Source organism: Marmota monax, unplaced genomic scaffold (assembly GCF_021218885.2).
Source record: "Marmota monax isolate L192 unplaced genomic scaffold, Marmota_monax_Labrador192_F-V1.1 WCK01_AAM20220418_F8-fsc00001, whole genome shotgun sequence".
Taxonomy (NCBI): Eukaryota; Metazoa; Chordata; class Mammalia; order Rodentia; family Sciuridae; genus Marmota; species Marmota monax.
The window spans coordinates 1-18,056 of NW_026693777.1; the positions used below are offsets into that span (position 1 = coordinate 1).

Sequence of the window (18,056 nt, forward strand, 5' to 3'; positions counted from 1 at the left end):
ATGTAACAACTCCATCACTGAGCTACACCAGTAGGCCCAACACTGTTTTTACTATTTATTCTGTGGTGCTGAGATAACACTATTAATTTTTAAACCAGCATGTTACAGAATATCAAAAGCAACATGGTCCTTAATTTTTAAATTTTTAAAAAATCTTTATTTATTTATTTTTATGTGGTGCTAAGTATCACACCCATTACCTCACACATGTGAGGCAAGTGCTCCACCACTGAGCCACAGCCCAAGCCCATAATCCAGTCTTTTTTTTTTTTTTTTAATTTTTTAATACTTATTTTTTAGTTTTCGGCAGACACAACATCTTTGTTTGTATGTGGTGCTGAGGATCGAACCCGGGCCACACGCATGCCAGGCGAGTGCACCACCGCTTGAGCCACATCCCCAGCCCCAATCCAGTCTTGATATAGTTAAAATGAATCTAAGACTTCCTCTGAATTTACAAAGCTCCAGAAAAGGATTGATTGTTCTTCATAAAAAATAAACTAGGTCTTCTTTTTTTTTTTTTTAAGTTGTCTATAGACTTTTATTTTATTTATCAAATGCAGTGCTGAGAATTGAGCCTAGTGCCTCACACATGCCAGGCAAGTGTGCTACCGCTGAGCCCCAGCAACAGCCCCAAACTCTATCTTCCTAATGAATGTTTTCTTTTATACAAATACCAAAACTCTTTAACAAAAACAACTTCCTGAAAAACTCTCAGTGGAATTAAAATCTATCATAATCCTGAAATATATTCATCTTCCTCAATAAATTAAACACAACTACAAGTTAAACATTACTATATGCAGAGATTTAGATCCTCAAAGGCTTAATTACCTTTTTGAAAAAAAATTATTATGGTAATAATACATGACACAAGATGTATCCTTTTAGCAGATTTTTAAGTATACAATACAATATTGTTCATTATAGTACAGATATATCACTATGCAGTAGATCTCCAGAATTTAGTACTTACTCTAGTTTTATCAAACAGTTCTGAAACTTTGAGGAAAAACCTGGAAGGGAAAAATATTTTCATCAGAAGCTACATTTGAAATAATTTCCCACATCAGATATTTACAGAATATGTTCCCAAACCATTTCATTAATGAGCATTATTGTTTCCTAATATAAAAAATTCAATGGTCTTATTAACTGGAGACTTCATTTAGTTCAGGAAAAACCTCCTATACTTCCACCAATATAACACATTACTTGAAATCTGTTACAGGAAATTTCCCCATTTCATTTCAAGACACAATCTAAGCCATATACCAAACTTAAAATTTATCTTGATATTCCTTCAAGTAATATATCACATAATACTAAATAGAGGCTGTACTTTCAACATTATTACAGAAATACAAAGCAATTACACTGAAAGAGACAAAAGGTTGACTGACAGTACTGAAGCTGGAGAACTTCTTAAAGTTACTGGAGAGTTATGTTTTACATTTTTGATACTGTAATTGAATCCAGGGGTACTTTACCACTGAGCTACCTCTCCAGTCCTTTTTATTTTGCAACAGACTCTCACTAAGTTGCTGAGGATCTCACTAAGAGGCTGAGGCTGGGTCTCAAACTTGGGATCCTCCTGCTTCAGTCTCCTCTGAGTTTCTGGGATTACAAGCATGTGCTACATGCTCAGTGATAGTTTTATTTTAAACATTTTCAAATATAGCTACTTTGTTTTGAAAAGTAATGAAAATGAACAACCAATTCCTAGCTCAGAATTAATTTTCCCTTTACTAAACAGTCTGTCAAATGCTGATATCAATTAAAAACTATCTCGCCTGGCATGGTGGGCTCACCTATAATCCCAAGTGGTTGAGAGGCTGAGGCAGGAGGATATCAAATTCAAATGAGCCTCACTAATTTAGCAAGGCCTTGAGCAACTCAGTGAGACCCTGTCACTAATAAAATATAAAAAAGGGCTGGGGATATGGCTCAGTGGTTAATCGCCCTTGGGTTCAACCCCTGGTACCAAAACAAAACAAAACAAAAACCAAAAAACAGTATCACAGGGACTAGGTTTATAGCTCAATGGTAGACTGTATGTTCAGCATATTCAAGGCCACGTGAAACTATTAAAAAGCATTCTGTAAAATACATAATCATAAATGGCATGATAATTGGATTAGGGCAAACTACAGAAAGCAAAACCACAATTTAAGCCAGGTGCAGTGGTGCACACCTGTAATCCCATTGGCTTGGGAGGCTGAGACAAGAAGATCAAAGCAAGCCTCAGCAACCTTGAGAGCCTAAGCAACTCAGTGAGACCCTGTCTCTAAATAAAGTACAAAATAGTGCTGGGGATGTGGCTTAGTGGTGGAGTGCTCCTGAGTTCAATCTCTGACACCCCTCCCCTCCCCGCCAAAAAAACACACTATTTAATAAACTTTGTTTTACTGAACACAACTTGCCTTAACAGATTGTTTGATAGCATGGCAAGGTTTATTTTTTTCTTCTTATCAAAGACTTAAGTATTAATTCTTCACATGTCTATAATTCCAGCAACTTGGGAGGCTGAGGCAGGAAGATCAATTCAAAGTCAACCTCAGCAACTTTGTCTCAAAATTAAAAAAAAAAAAATAATAAAAGGGTTGGGAATATAGCTCAGTGACAGAATGCCTCTGGGTTCAATCCCTAGTACAAGAGAAAAAAAATTTTAACTCTTTGGCGAGATAGAATCTTCATTATTGTAAGTTATGATCTCTTGCTTTGTTCCAAATATTGGCCCTTAAATGTGTACTAAACACATTTAGAGAAGAGGAAAGTTCAAGAATATGTCTTGAAAAAAGAAATGAATTATGAAACATTGTTTTAAAATGTATTTGAAAAAAATAAATAAATAAAATAAAATAAAATGTATTTGATCTAAGTGTTGTGGTGCATGCCTCTGGCTATTCCAGAGACTAAGGCAGAAGAATCACAAGTTTGAAGTCAGCCTCAGTAACTAAGCAAGATTCTGTCTCAAAATACAAGAAATAAAACAGCTAAGGTTTAGGGACTGGGGTTGTGGCTCAGCGGTAGAGCGCTTGCCTAGCACCTGCGAGACCCTGGGTTAGAGCCTCAGCACCACATTAAATAAATAAATAAATAAAAATAAAGGTATTGACAACTACAACCAAAAAATAAATATTCAAACCAAAACAAAACAAAACAAAAAAAAAAAAAAACAGCTAAGGCTGGGCCAGTGGCGTACACCTGTAATCCCAGTGGCTCAAGAGGCTGAGGCAGGAGGATTGTGAGTTCAAAGCCAACCTCAGCAACAGCAAGGCACTAAGCAACTCAATGAAACCCTGTCTCTAAATAAAATACAAAATAGGGCTGCGGATGTGGCTCAATGTTTGAGTGCCCCTGAGTTCAATCCTTGGTCCCCGCCCCACTCCCAAAAAAACAGCTGGGAATGGAGCTCGATGGTAAAACCCTTGCCTAGAATGCACAAGTCGCTAGGATCAATCCCCAATATCATAAATAAATAAATAAGCAAACAAATATATATTTGAATTATTTTTCAATAAACAAGTAATATTATAGGAGCAACTAAAATTAACTAGTTAAAACAACTAGCATAAAGTCAATAAAGAATCCCAAGTTTGAGGCCAGGCTCAGCAACTTAGTGAGGCCCTAAAGAACTTAGCAAGACCCTGTATCAAAATAAAAAAATAAAAAGGGTGTGGATGTAGCTCAGTGAAGTGTCCCTGGGTGCACTTCCTTCCCCAGTATGGAAGGAAAAAAAGTCCAAGCTCCAATGAAATACACACACACACACACACACACACACACTCACCCCAACTCCTGTATATAAAATTTCAAAATAACATTTATTATTTATGATAAACAACACTAAAAAATTCTCTAATACATAAATATCCCACTTTCATCTAACAGAAGATTGTAAATACTAAAACTACATACTAAAGCTTATTTTATTTTTCAGATTTAAAAAATATTAGATAAGAAAAAATGAATCAACTCAAGTTTATAAAAACATTTCTTATTATCAATGCTTTGACAAAAATATTCCAAAATGCCTGCCTAGAGATTACAAGTATGCCAACAAATTATTTTGCTTATATCTAATAATGTTTTTAATTAGAATCCTTACTTGCATATATCTGTAGAATCCTGAGTTCCTAAAGCATATAATGAAGAACCAATTCTATTGTAATCATCTGCAGCACCTATGGAAAAAGTTTCAAAAATATATTTGGTCATTAATTTAAAAATACTGACTGAACAGCTATCTGCAAGAGATACACCAAATCAAGTAAAGGAAATAACACAAACAACCATAACAATTCAGTGGATATTATATTGGGTATATGTGAAAACTGCTTTAAGAACAGAGGAAACAGATGATTCCTACTTCAGTAAGTCAAGAAAGGATTTACAAAACTATAGAATGAGCTGGAGTTTGTATGATGAGCAAATCTTTACCAAACAAAAGGATAACATTTTGCATAAAGGGAATAAGAGAAATACATATCATAAAGAAGAATAGTATATTCAAAGAGCCTGGGGTGGGACTGCAGGATGCATAGGGGAGTGAATGGAATAAAAGATCATATAGGCCATGATAAGAGTTTAGATTTGATCTTGTGACAATGGATCTTATTGAACATATTTATGTCATAGTAGTGGTAAACTCCACCTGAGAAGGATTTTAGATATTAAAAAATTCTGTGGAGAAAAATAAAGCAGGGTGACCAACCAGCAAACTGTTCCAATAATCTGATATCAAACCTCTGAAACTGTGAGCCAAAATAAACTTTTCCCCTCTAAATTGTTCTTGTCAGGTCTTTTCGTCACAGTGATGAAAAGCTAACTGAAACAGTAACTGAAACTGGCCAGCTGGGATCCAGGCAGGTTTCCTGGCTTGGTTATTGGTAACAGAAACCCTCACAAAAGAATGACACAAGAACAGAAGTAGCCAAGCCAGAGACTTCTTTTCTCCTGTTACTATAAAATGGAGGTTAATGATTCTAAGTACTCACTCTATTGACTTGACCCTATTTCGGAGGTTATCCAAATTTTGATCTTAGGATTCCTTTACATTCTTAAAAATTACTGAGGAATCTGAAGAGCTTCTTTTTACATGTGTTATTATCTATCAATATATACTGTATATTTTTCAAAAATGTAAAACAAAAATTTTGAACATTTAGTAATTTATTTAAAATTAATAGCATTAGGGCTGGAAATGTGGCTCAGAAGTAAAGTGCTTCTTAGCACATGTAAGGCACTGAGTTCAATTCCCAGCACCACAAAACATAAATAAAAGGAAAAAATAAAATTAACATACCACTGAGCTACATTTAAACCCAGCCTGTTTAAACCCATATTTACATAAGTAAACTTTCAAATGAAAAAGAGCTATTTTTTAAAAAATTAGGGAGCAGCATGACAACATTACATTTTTATATATCTCTGTTGTACCTGGTTCAATAGACAATAGATTCTCATTATCTGCTTCTGCATTCATTCAATCTGCTTTTCATTCGATCTACTATGATAATACTGCTTTTAAGTATGTGGGGGGAAAAAATCCAGCCTACACGGATATATAACTAGAAAAGGAAGAGGTATTCTACTAACCTTTTCAAATAATCATGGATATTCTTCTTTATTATTACACCAAACTCAATAATTACTTGTAATGTGGACTCTAAAATCATTATCAATGAAATTCTTGTTGTTGTTTTTTTGCAGTACAAGGAATTGAAATCAGAAGCACTTTACCAGTGAGCTACTCCCACTTCTTCTTCTTCCCCCCCCCGCCCCGCCCATTTTGAGGGAGAGTCTTGCTAAGCTTGTGAAACTAGCCTCAAATCTGTGGTCCTCCTACCTGAGCATCTTGAGTAGCTGGGATTATAGGCATGTGCCACCATGGACAACTTAATACACTTCTTATACTTATAAATTAAAACCCATTAGTATGCCAGGTACACACTACACACTACAAACTTAGTAAAGTTGCAATCCACAGATTCAATGCAATTCCAATCAAAATACCTATGGCATTCTTCACAGAACTACAAAAAACAGTCCTAAAATTCATACGGAACCTCCCCGACACACACACACACACACACACACACACACACACTGAATAAACAAAGATATTTTGAGGGAAAAAAGCAAGCAGGACACAATATGCTGACTTCAAAACAGAGTACCAAGCTTAGTAATTAAACTGATAATATTAGCAATAAATACAGACACACAGACCAATGCAAGAGAATAGAGCCTAGACACAAACTCATGGATTTACAGTCAGTCATCTGACTTTTGACATAGGTGCTAAGAAACACATTGAAGAAAGAGCCATCTTTTAAATAAATGGTGCTGGAAAAATTGGATATTTATATCCAGTAGAATAAAACTAGACCCCTACCTCTCATCAGTCAAAAAATGAATCCAAAATAGTTTAAAGACTTATATAAACCTGAAACTATGAAACCACCAGAAGAAAATACAAGGGAAATACTTTAGGACATCAGAATAGGTAAAGATTTAGCAAGGCGCAGTGGTGCACACCTGTAATCCCAGAAGCTTGGGAGGCTGAGGCAGGAGGATCACAAGTTCAAGGCTAGCTTCAGCAATGTAGAGAGGCCCTAAGCAGCTTAGTGAGACCCTGTCTCAAAATAAAAAAACTTTTTAAAAAGGGGTGGGGATGTGGCTCAGTGGGTGCCCCTGGGTTCAATCCCTGGTATCAAAACAAACAAACAAACAAACAAAAAACCCCAAAAAAACTAGGCAAAAATTTTTTTGAGAAAAACCCCCAACATACAGGAAATAGAGAAAAACAAACTTGTGGGACTGTATCAAAAAAAAAAAAGCTGCACGGCAAAGGAAATAATAAAGAGACAATCTGAAGAATGACAGAAAATATTTATAATATGTATATTTGATATTGATATCTAGAATACATAAGGAACTCAAAAATTCAATAGCCAAAAAAGAAAAAAAAAAAAAGGATTAACCTAATTAAAAAATGTGTAACATGGGCTGGGGTTATAGCTCAGTGGTAGAGCACTCACCACACAAAAATAAATAAATAAACTAAAAATAAATAAATAAACTAAAAAATAATAAATATTTTTTAAAATGTGCAACTAACCTAGACAACTAAAAATAAATATTTTTTAAAATGTGCAACAAACCTAGACATTTGTTAAAAGACAACATATAATGGCCAAGAGGTATATTAAGAAATGTTCAATAGTGCCAAGCATTATGGCACACATCTGTAATCCCAGTTACTTGGGAGGCTAAGGCAGGAAGATAACAAGTTCATGATCAGCCTGGGCAACTTAGCAAGACCTTGTCTCAAAAAAGGGCTGGGGCTGAAGATGTGGCTCAGTGGTAGAAAACTTGCCTACTGTGCCTGAGAACCTGGATTCAACCCCAGTATTGCAAGGAAAAAAAAAATTCAACATAACTAATCACCAGGAAAATGTAAATCAAAGGTAAAAGCTAGCGACCTATGAAGAAAAGAAAATACTTGCACACTGTGGTGGGATTATTAAGTTAGTAAAAGTCATTACAGAAAACAATATGAAGAATCCTTGAAAATTATAGTAGAACTACCATATGATCCAACAATTCTATTACTGGGGATAAATCCCAAAGAAGTGAAATCAGAATTCTGAAGAGACATCTGTATTCCCATGTTCATTGCAGCACTATTCACAATAGCCAAAAATTGTAAACAAGGGGTTGTAGCTCAGCAGTAGAACGCTCGCCTAGCATGTGCGAGGCCTTGGGTTCAATCCTCAGCACCACATAAAAATAAATAAATTAAATAAAGGTATTGTGTCCAACTACACCTAAAAAATAAATATTAAAAAAACTGTAAACAAGATAACCATCAATCAACTGATGAATGAATGAAGAAAACATGGTAAATAAAAATAGAATAGTGTTCAGACATAAAACCCTGACATCTGCAATAATGTGGATGGAACTGGAGATCATCATATATGAAAGGAGAAGTTTCGTTGTCGGAGATTAAAATGCACACACACAGATAGCAGTGACAAGATGAAGCACTTTACTGCAAGCTGGTGCTAGTTTATATAGAAAGTGAGAGTCAGTTATCTTAAACCAGGAAGCTCCGGGGGCCAATCATAGTAAAGGTCAGATCATCACCTATGGTGCACGCACGTCCACCCTGCATAAGATTCATGGGGGGCATGAGCTGTCCACGATCACAGAAGATGGGAGGACCAATTAGAAAATTTTCAAAACAACTTGTTATCCGCCCACTGGCAACTTGCCTGCCGCCATGTTGCATTAGGGGCTCCTTATCTGAAAGGCCCAGGGAGTTCTAGCCGCCCACTGGCAATTTGCCCACCGTCATGTTTGAAAGGCCTGGGGAGTTCTCAAGGAGACTCCCAACAATATATACTGAAATAAGCCAGGCACAGAAAGACAAGTACATGATCTCACTCATATGTAGACACTACTCATAGAAGTTGAGAGTAGAACAGTGATTATCAGAGGCTAAGGAGAGAAGGGGGAGGGAATAATGATAAAAGGTTGATCAATGGGTATTAAGTTGTAGTTAGGAGCAAGGCGGTCCTTTTCTCCCCATATTTTTTATTAGGAGAAAGAAGTTCTGGTGTGCTACTACACAGTAGGGTGGCAAAAGGTAAGAATAAGGTACATTTCAAAAAGCTAAAGAAAAGATTTTAAAGTCTTCACCATAAAGATAATAAATGTTCAGAGACAGATGTTTAATGTGGTTTAAATATTATACAATGTGCCTATATTAAAATGTCACTTAATACTGCATTAATATACATAATTTTTATGTTTTTATGTATTAGTTAAAAAATAATGCTAATAAAAAAAGACTGACAAGGATGTGGAGCAACTGAACTCTCACGTCACTGCTCTTGGAAATGCAAAATGGGATAATCATTATGAAAAAAGTGCCAGTTTCCTAAAAAGTTAAATTTGCATCCATGCAAAGAGACATGCAGGTGGATAATGTAATAGACACAAGTTAGAAATGACTCAAATGTTCACCAATAGGCAAATGAACAAATGATTATGTTGGCATATCCATACAATAGAATACTATTCGGTATAAAAAAAAAAACAAAAAACAAAACTCAACAATAAAAAGTATACACTAGGGCTGGGGATGTGGCTCAAGCAGTAGCGCGCTCGCCTGGCATGCGTGCAGCCCGGGTTCGATCCTCAGCACCACATACAAAGATGTTGTGTCCGCCGAGAACTAAAATAAAAATATTTTTTAAAAAAAATTCTCTCTCTTTAAAAAAAAAAAAAAAGTATACACTAAAGGCCACTTTCAGGGGTTATGGATACATGTTCACAATTTTTACTAGATTAAACTGTACACTTTGACACCAAATCTTATAAATACTAATTATAAAAAAAATACTAAATATACTCAAATAAGCTGTTCATAAACCTCATTGATCTATCTTGTACTTTGAATGAATCTTTTATATACACAATTTGTGGCATTATGCCCTGGTTGTTTGGGAAATCTGTTAGTTGTTCTTACAAGTAAATATGGTATTCCATGGAAAAAGCACTTAGTTCAGTCACAACTCAACAGTATTTAAAATGCTCTTCCAGAGAGAATCATAACATTTTAGTATGCAAAGTGCTTTATAGATATTTCCCATTTTATCACTCAATATTTAAAAAATGTGAACTCTGGGGTGGAGATTTGTTATAATTTTTGCTGCTACATCAAAGTTACATTTTTAGAAAATTGTAAGTCATGGCAGGAAAAACTACAGTGACTATTATTAGTAAAGTCTGATGCTACTGCCTTGATTTGTATATACTAAGGCACAAAGAGTTTTATCCATTTTTTCCTTTGCATCATCAGTGTAAATGTCAGAATGGTGAAAAAGGCAAAAAAGTATCTACAGTATTTTTATGAAAATAATTTTGGACCTTGCAGACTCACTTGGGGTCTAAGCTTCAATAGACCACAGTTTGAGAACCACTGTTTCATATCAAGACTTTTACAAACTCTAAGTAACAAGTCAGCCTTATTATTATTATTCCATTAAAAATTTCAAGCTAAAGCCACACACACACACACACACAAAAAAAAAAAGTCTTACTTTTGTGGGATCTTGTCATCCTATCAGACTTAGCAGACGCATCCTTAACTCGGTTATGATATTCTAAAAGGAAAGTTCGTTCATGCTCAAAGAAATCATCTACATCCTATAGAATCAAAAGAAAATATGAGCTTTTTTCACTTATTTTGCTTTAGTATGATATAGAAATAACTTTGTCAACATTATAAACATACAAAGATTATCAGGAAAACAGCACAGCTATATCCTCTAAAAATCAAGAGTTTAAAATCGATTTTATGAACATATTAAGACTTTAATAGACATGCATTTCTTTCTTTGTTTTGGGATTTTTTTTTTTTTTTTTTTGAGAGGGAGGGACTTGCTTGCTATGTTGTCCAGAATGGCCTCAAATTTGTCATCATCCTGTTTTGGTCTCCTAAGTAGCTGGGATTACTAGCATGTACCACCACACCTACCTTAAGTATCTGGCTTACCTTTCTATCAAGTAAGACATCTAGGGTTGGGGCTATGGCTCAGAGGTAGAGCACTCGCCTACCATGTGTGAGGCGCTGGGTTCGATCCCCAGCACCACATACAAATAAAATAAAGATATTGTGTCCACCTATAACTAAAAAATAAATATTAAAACAAAAGATATCTATAGTTTTGTAGCTGAAGGCTCAGAGATCCTCTTATGGTTCACTTTCCCATGTTTTACTCTGAAACGTGTTCCTACTTGTGCTCTACTTCAACAGACACCTTAATGCCAGTGGGAGTGATCAATTGTTTTTCAGAAAAAGAAAAATTCTGTCACTAGAAGTAAACATTGATTTTCTTGGTCTAACAGACAATCTATGAGCTATTCTGTGGCTTCCACACCTTACTCATTAGGGCTGACTGCTCTGGGGAAACTGGCCAAATTACCTATCTGGGAGCAATGATATGATTAACCACTGTAGTCAATCTTTAAAAAAAAATAAAGCCATGTATACATGAGAAGTGAAAAATCATATATTCACAGTACTTTTACCCCTTCTAAACTAGCAATGTTTCATTGGAAAAATATCAGTTAATAATGTGAGACTTACATCAATAGAACACAAGCAGCAAGAGTTAGTATTGACAAAAATGTTTAAAAATCTTTAATTCATATATGCTAGTTTTAACTATCAACATGGTAAAAAAAGGCAAAAAGTATCATAATAATTTTATGAAAATGGTTTTGACCTTGAAGACTTGCTTTAAAAGGGTCTTGGGGGCTGGGGTTGTGGCTCAGGGGTAGAGCACTCGCCTAGGATGCATGAGGCACTGGGTTCTATCCTCAGTACCACATAAAGTAAAATAAAGACATTGTGTCCACTTATAAAAAAAATAAATAAAAATAAAAGGATCTTGAGGTCTAGGTTTCAGTACACCACATTTTGAGAACTAGTGTTTTATATCAAGACTTTTATAAACTGTAAGTAAATAATTAATTTAATAAATAATTAGCTTTCTAAGTATTATTACACATATTATCTTATTCAGTCTTTTCAATAATTCTGTGAGCTAGGTCATATTATTAACCCCATTTTGGAAATGGAAAAAATAAAATTCAGAGAAAGAAACTTTCCCCAAGAACATATAGCAGCAGAAGGCAACACTAAAACTTCAAATGAGATCTTCTAACTTCAAATCTGATTCTAGGTCTATCTCTTAATATTTGCAAGGCTAAGCTAAGGGCAAGTGTAAAAACATTTGCAGCCCCTCTTCTTATTCCACCCTACAGCTCTAACCTATACCTAGAGGGTCCTTGGGCATATACAGGTGAACATTTCAACCTGCACACTGATCTTTTCCCTTGCCCCTCCCCTTTACTTAGCTGCCCTACAATCACCCCTTCACCATCCATGAAATGCACAGCAGCAGCACAGCTGGGGAGAAGACATCTATGCAGAACCTGGAAGGTGGCTTTGGATTTGGGCAAGGAAACACGGGAGTTGAGATATCTGCAACATGGTCTTTATTGTAAAGAAGTAACTCCAGATGGATAAATCTCCTGGACTGCAGACTTCTCACTCCTTGGAGAAAAGAACTCACTAAAGAGAGCCAGGGTAGGGACACAATTTCCCAGGCCTAAGGATTCTATTGTCCAAATTCTTACTCTAATTCTGAACATACAAAATCTCAATCTATTTCCCTTTCAAAAGAAGTAAATTCGGTCTGGGGATACAGCGCAGCTGGTAGAATGCTTGCCTTGCATGCACAAGGCCCTGGGTTCAATCCCCAGCACCACAAAAATAAATAATTAAATAATGAAAGAAGCAAATTTTCAACCAATTACACTGTTAATCAAGTCTTACCTTTACTCCTGAAACAATTACTCCATCTGCTGATTTAACCATGTTTTTAAAGAAATCTTCAAGTTTCTCTTTTTTATTTTTTCCTCGCACACTCAACTGAAGAAAGGTAATTACAATTAGCATTTTTTTAAGGTTACAAATGCAAAGTAGTATGTCTTTTATCTTAGACATTTAACTTATAATCTCAAAAGAATCCCAAGTTTTTAAACTTAAAATGGAAATTTCATCATGTGTATTAACAGTTTTCAAACTTTAGGGCATAAAAGAGGATTTTAAGCTAGGCATGATGGTACACACCTATAATCCCTATAGGCTTCTGCTGTGTCTATAATACTTACGGGAGTGAGGTGGGAAGACAGCAAGCTCAAGGCCAGACTGAGCGACTCAACAAGATCATGTCTCAAAATAAAAAAGGGCTCAGTGGTAGAGTGTTCCTGGGTTCAATCCCTAGTACTAAAAAGTTTGGTAATAACTCCAGCCTTACTCTAAAAGATTCAGGTGGACTACAATAAGGTCTAGATAAGTCCAATTTTACAAGCATATTTGATAATTCTGTTATAAGTAGCCCTTTCACCTTACTTTGTCAAGTACTATATATAATACAATAACAATAAAAATTTAACTCAGGGGCTGGGGTTGTGGCTCAGTGGTGAGTGCTTGCCTAGCATGTGTGAGGCACTGGTTCGATTCTCAGCACTACATGCCAATAAATAAATAAAATTAAAAATCCATCAATAACGAATAAAAATGTTTAAAAAAAATTAACTCAGGAGTCCTTTTAAACATGAAATTTACTGAGGTAAAATATATCATCATATGATTCTGTAATACCTCTGAAAATATATTCTGCAAATTTCTCACTCTGAACTCATCCAAATATCAACTCTTTATCCTGTGTTGGGTGTCAGCAACTCATAGTATAAGAAACACAAAAGATGACTTTGAATGGATGAATGGTCATCCAAGAGTAAAAGTGAGAAGCAGCTAACTCTTTTTGACTCCTAGTGCTTGCTGCATCAAGGTGCCCTATAAAGCAACACACCATCTAATTTCCTTACACATTGCCATGACTTCAATGCCCATAAGACTTAGACATCTTGAGTAATAACTACCATAACTGATCCGGAGTAACCCTAGTTGGTTGAGGGCTATATGGAACCTTATGACTAGACTCTGGCTCTAAGGAATGTGCCTGACTCTTTAATATTAGAGCTTAAGATTAAAGAGGTATATTCTAGCTAAGATGAAGTCACTTTTGTCCTAACTTATATATACACATATCCTTCTAACCCAAATTGTGTGGATCCAACTGGTCATGTTGCTACCTTGAACCACACTTTTAGCAAGACCTCTAAAACTGCATTCTGCAATCCTAGATCTGTCTGCCTCTTTCTCCCATGACACACTGGGGCCAGTTACCATACACTAAGACTGAATTGTTCTTCAAGCTGACAGAGAACATCTATAAAAAGTCCACAACTGGGCTGGGGTTGTAGCTCAGTGGTTGAGCACTTGCTTCACATGCGTGAGGCACTAGGCTCGATCCTCAGCACCATATAAAAAATAAACAAATAAAACAAAGATATTGTGTCCATCTACAACTAAAAAAAAAAAAAGAGTCCACAACTAACATCATCTTTAAGGGTGCAAGGGTGAATGCTTTCCCCTTAACATCAGGAAAAAGGAAAGGATGTCTTGCTTTTGCCACTTCAGTTAACAATGTCCTAGAAATTCTAGCCAGGCAAGTTAGGCAGGAAAAAGATATAAAAGATAACTAGAAAATAAGAAGCAAAAATAAAATATAAAAGTTAATAAATGAGTGTGGCTGCCAAGGTGGTTGATCATTATGGGGAACATACGAAGTTTAGGAATTTGATTTCTGATTGTTTTCCACTTTCCTGAAACCAAGGTTATCATCTGATCAAGAGAAACTGATGTGAGTTGAAATTCGCTATTACAGAAAATGAAAAGATGGAAGTTTGTTATAAATGATAGGGAAAGTACTCTAGATGAGAGAAAGGTACACAGGAGAACTGCTAACAAGAGTCAAAATGAAGTCAATGGTCTTGATGTATGAATGACTAATGGAAATAGGAAGAAGAGAACAGACAAAAGTCTGTTCAGAGTCTGTAATACTAAGGCAATGAAAAGATCCTATGTGTGCCTACTGATTGAGGTAGTTTATTTAATGGAAGTTAGGGGATTAAATATATTATGCTCTGTTGGCTGGGGACTTAGCTCAGTGACAGAGCACTTACCTACCATGCATAAAGTCCTAGGTTCCCAGCACTACCCAAAAATAAATAAATAAATAAATATCCAGCCCAGCTTGGTGGCCCATACATGTAACCCAGCAGCTCAAGAGGCTGAGGCAGAGGATCACAGATTCAAATCCAGCCTCAGCAATTTAGCTAGGCCCTAAGCAACTTAGGGAGACCCTGTCTCAAAATAAAAAATAAAAAGGAATGGGGATGTTGCTCAGTGGTTAAGTGTCCCTGGGGTCAATCCCTGATACAATTAAAAAAAAAAAAAATCTGTTGTTAAACAGACTCAAGACTATTCCCCACTGGATAAGTAAAGCAAATTAAAGGCTATTATTTCTCATAACAGTGGCCCTTTCTCAATTAAATACAAGAACAAGGCTTTCTAGGTCTCCCCCTAAGTCCCATGGCCCTGTGATACTTCAACTGTTCATCTGTCCACTCTGTAAACAATTAAAGAACATTTTCCAGTCCTTTTTTTCTGGGGTGAGGTCGAGTGGTAGGATTGAACCTACAGGCACTTTGCTACTAAGCTACATTCCCAGCCATTTAAATTTTTTATTTTAAGACAGGGTCTTGCTAAGTTGCTTTGAGCCTCACTAAATTGCTGAGGCTGGCCTGAAACTTGCAATCCTCCTGTTTCAGCCTCCAGAGTTGCTGGGATTACAGGCATGCACCATCGCACTAAGCTCCAGTCCATCTTTTTAGGCTTTCTCCAAAACACCACTTGCTGATATTAAAAGAGTTATTATGGGGCTGGGGTTCTGGCTCAGTGGTAGAGCACTCACCTAGCATGTGTGAGGCACTAGATTCAATCCTCAGCACATAAAAAAAAAAAAAAAAGTATGAATAAAATAAAGGTACCATGTCCAACTACAACTAAAAAAATATTTTAAAAAAGGGGTTATTAGAATATATCAACCTCCTTACTAAGTGTGTATGTGCCAATATACACACACACATACACATACGTATACATATACATATATACATATGTGTGTATATATATGCACACGTGCATGCGCACACGTGCACACACACACACACAAATACATTTTTTAAGCAAGGTCTCACTAAATTGCCAGGCTGACCTTAAACTCAAAATCCTCAGCCTCAACCTCTTGGGTAGTTGGGATTATTGGCATGCATCACTATGCCTGGCATGTTTGTTTAAATGCTTGTTTATAAGGAAAAAATAATAAATAAATTTGCTTTGGTGTAAGAAAATGTATGAACCCCGAAGCTTTCTGAAAGCACCCAGAGATGCTTCACCATCAAGCTACATCCCTAGACTTTATTTATTTATTTATTGAGATAGGGTTTCACTAAATTGCTGAGTGTAGCCTTGAACTTAATGTATAATTTATATTTACTAAAACCAAACCAGAAAAGTAAGCTTATATTCGCAAAATTCTTTAATCCTGATGTTAACTTGTAATCAAATTAAGCACTATCCTACATGTTTTCCATAAAAGCTATGAATTAGTCTTGTCATCTAAATATAAGTTCTATGACAAGTATCAACTATCTACTAAAATAAAATTTTGCCAGCACTATGAATAAAGAAATCTTTAGCTTGCTCTGCTTCCCAGCTGCCATAAAGTAAGTAACTTTCCCTTGCATGCCCTTCCACAATGATGCTGTGCCTCCATTCATTCCCAACGCAATGGTACCAACCAACCACAGACTGAAACCATGAGCCAAATAAATTTTCCTCCTCTTAGAACTTTACCACTGAGTTACATAACCAGCCCTTTTCTATTTTTTTTTTTTTTATTTTGAAACAGGGTTTTGCTAAATTGCTTAGGGACTCACTAAGTTGCTGAGGCTGGTCTTGAACTTATGATCCTTCTGCATCACCCTCTCAAGTCACTGGAATTACAGGTATGCACCACCATGTCCAGCCATAATCTAGAATTTTTTAGCTCAAGAACCTCCCTGGAATTCTCCACAAAGCTTCAGAAGGCCCAAATTCAAATTTAAAAACAGTAATCAATTTGATAACCCTATTCTATCTTCCGTGTGTGTGTGAGATAATGAGGATTGAACTCAGGGCCTCCGGCATGTTAAGCAAGTGCTCTACTACTAAGCTACATCTCCAGCCCACTTTATTTCTTAAGTTCACTATTCAGGATGAAATATCAGTATCAACTTGATAAAAGTACAGGGTGACTTTTATCAAAATACTTGGAAACACAGCGTTTCAGATTTTGGAGTTTTTTGAATTTGGGAATATTTGCACAGATTTTACCAACTGAGCAGACTTAATCCAGAAATATAAAATGCTCCAAAACTGAGCATCAAGTTGGTTCTCAGAAAGTTTTGGATTTTATAGTTTTGGATTATAGGTGCTCAGAATAGAACATGATTTACCACCATTTCTTTAATTAATCCACTCAATTAATGAAATATTTCAGTATTACTGAAAATGTGCCCCTTTAAACTTTTTTAAAAAAATAAAAACATTCTTAAAAAGGCTTTATACTAACTACTTCCCACCTTTTCTAATGACTCTTTAAAAAACCTGAACTACTGCATTCATCAACTTGATACTCACATCTTGATTATATTCCAAGAAGACATGGAAATTTAGATCTTTTCTCAAAATAGGATGTGCTGCCACACGACATAGGAACACTTCATGCATTGCAACTGTCTTCTTGAATATTGCCAAATATTCACTAGAACAACACACAAAATTAAAGGCAAAAAACTATCAACTAGAAAGTCATCTGCAATAAATTTTTTCAGGAAATACTTTGGATTATTCTAAAAGCAAAATCAGGAATACAAAATACAATTCATGTAAACAAAGGTTTTAATTGAACTGTTAATTAAATATATAAAACACAGCCCTAAAAAAGACTTCATGCTGGTTAATAGTATTTATTATATCTAAATGTTAATATTTTTAAATTTTACAAACTTTTCTCACTATGCAAGTTGATGTTAAAGGTCTATGGGGGTGTTTATTTTTACCTCCAGAGAAATTATGATATAACCTTAGGTTTCAATTTTTACTACTGATTTTAATTTTAAATACCTTAGTACAAAACATACCAAAATCCAAACCTCAGCATATTTTCAATGTTAATCATTATTTTCATCTAATGACCCAAACACACAAGAAACACACCATAGACTGGTTTTTGCCATTACACTGAAGAAATGTGTTTAAGAGATTTTAATATCACCATCAATGAATCCTAGTGAACATATAGTAATACACGTCAGTTTGAGGGAAGGAAAACACTCAAAAAGCCCAATATTCTTGCTTCAACTACGTGCAAGAAGGATAAGTTTTACATACCAGCAAACCAGCAGGATCAATGTTGGGAGAAGTTTGATCTCTGTGAGGGTAGTCATTCAGTGAA

The 18,056-nt window shown here is 35.6% G+C and overlaps 1 protein-coding gene across 3 annotated transcripts in view; it reads right to left on the reverse strand.

Moving 5' to 3' along the window:
- Positions 1 to 976: 976 nt before the first annotated feature.
- The window catches only part of Snx6 (sorting nexin 6), a gene marked incomplete at its 3' end in the record, with an annotated part of 40,836 nt that continues 23,756 nt past the window's right edge, over positions 977 to 18,056 (reverse strand). For all 3 annotated transcript variants that reach the window (XM_046461822.1, XM_046461821.2, XM_058584460.1), the window contains 5 exon segments: positions 977 to 1,016; positions 4,112 to 4,187; positions 10,119 to 10,224; positions 12,422 to 12,517; positions 17,240 to 17,363. In XM_046461822.1, the coding sequence (XP_046317778.1) occupies positions 977 to 1,016; positions 4,112 to 4,187; positions 10,119 to 10,224; positions 12,422 to 12,517; positions 17,240 to 17,363 (442 nt within the window).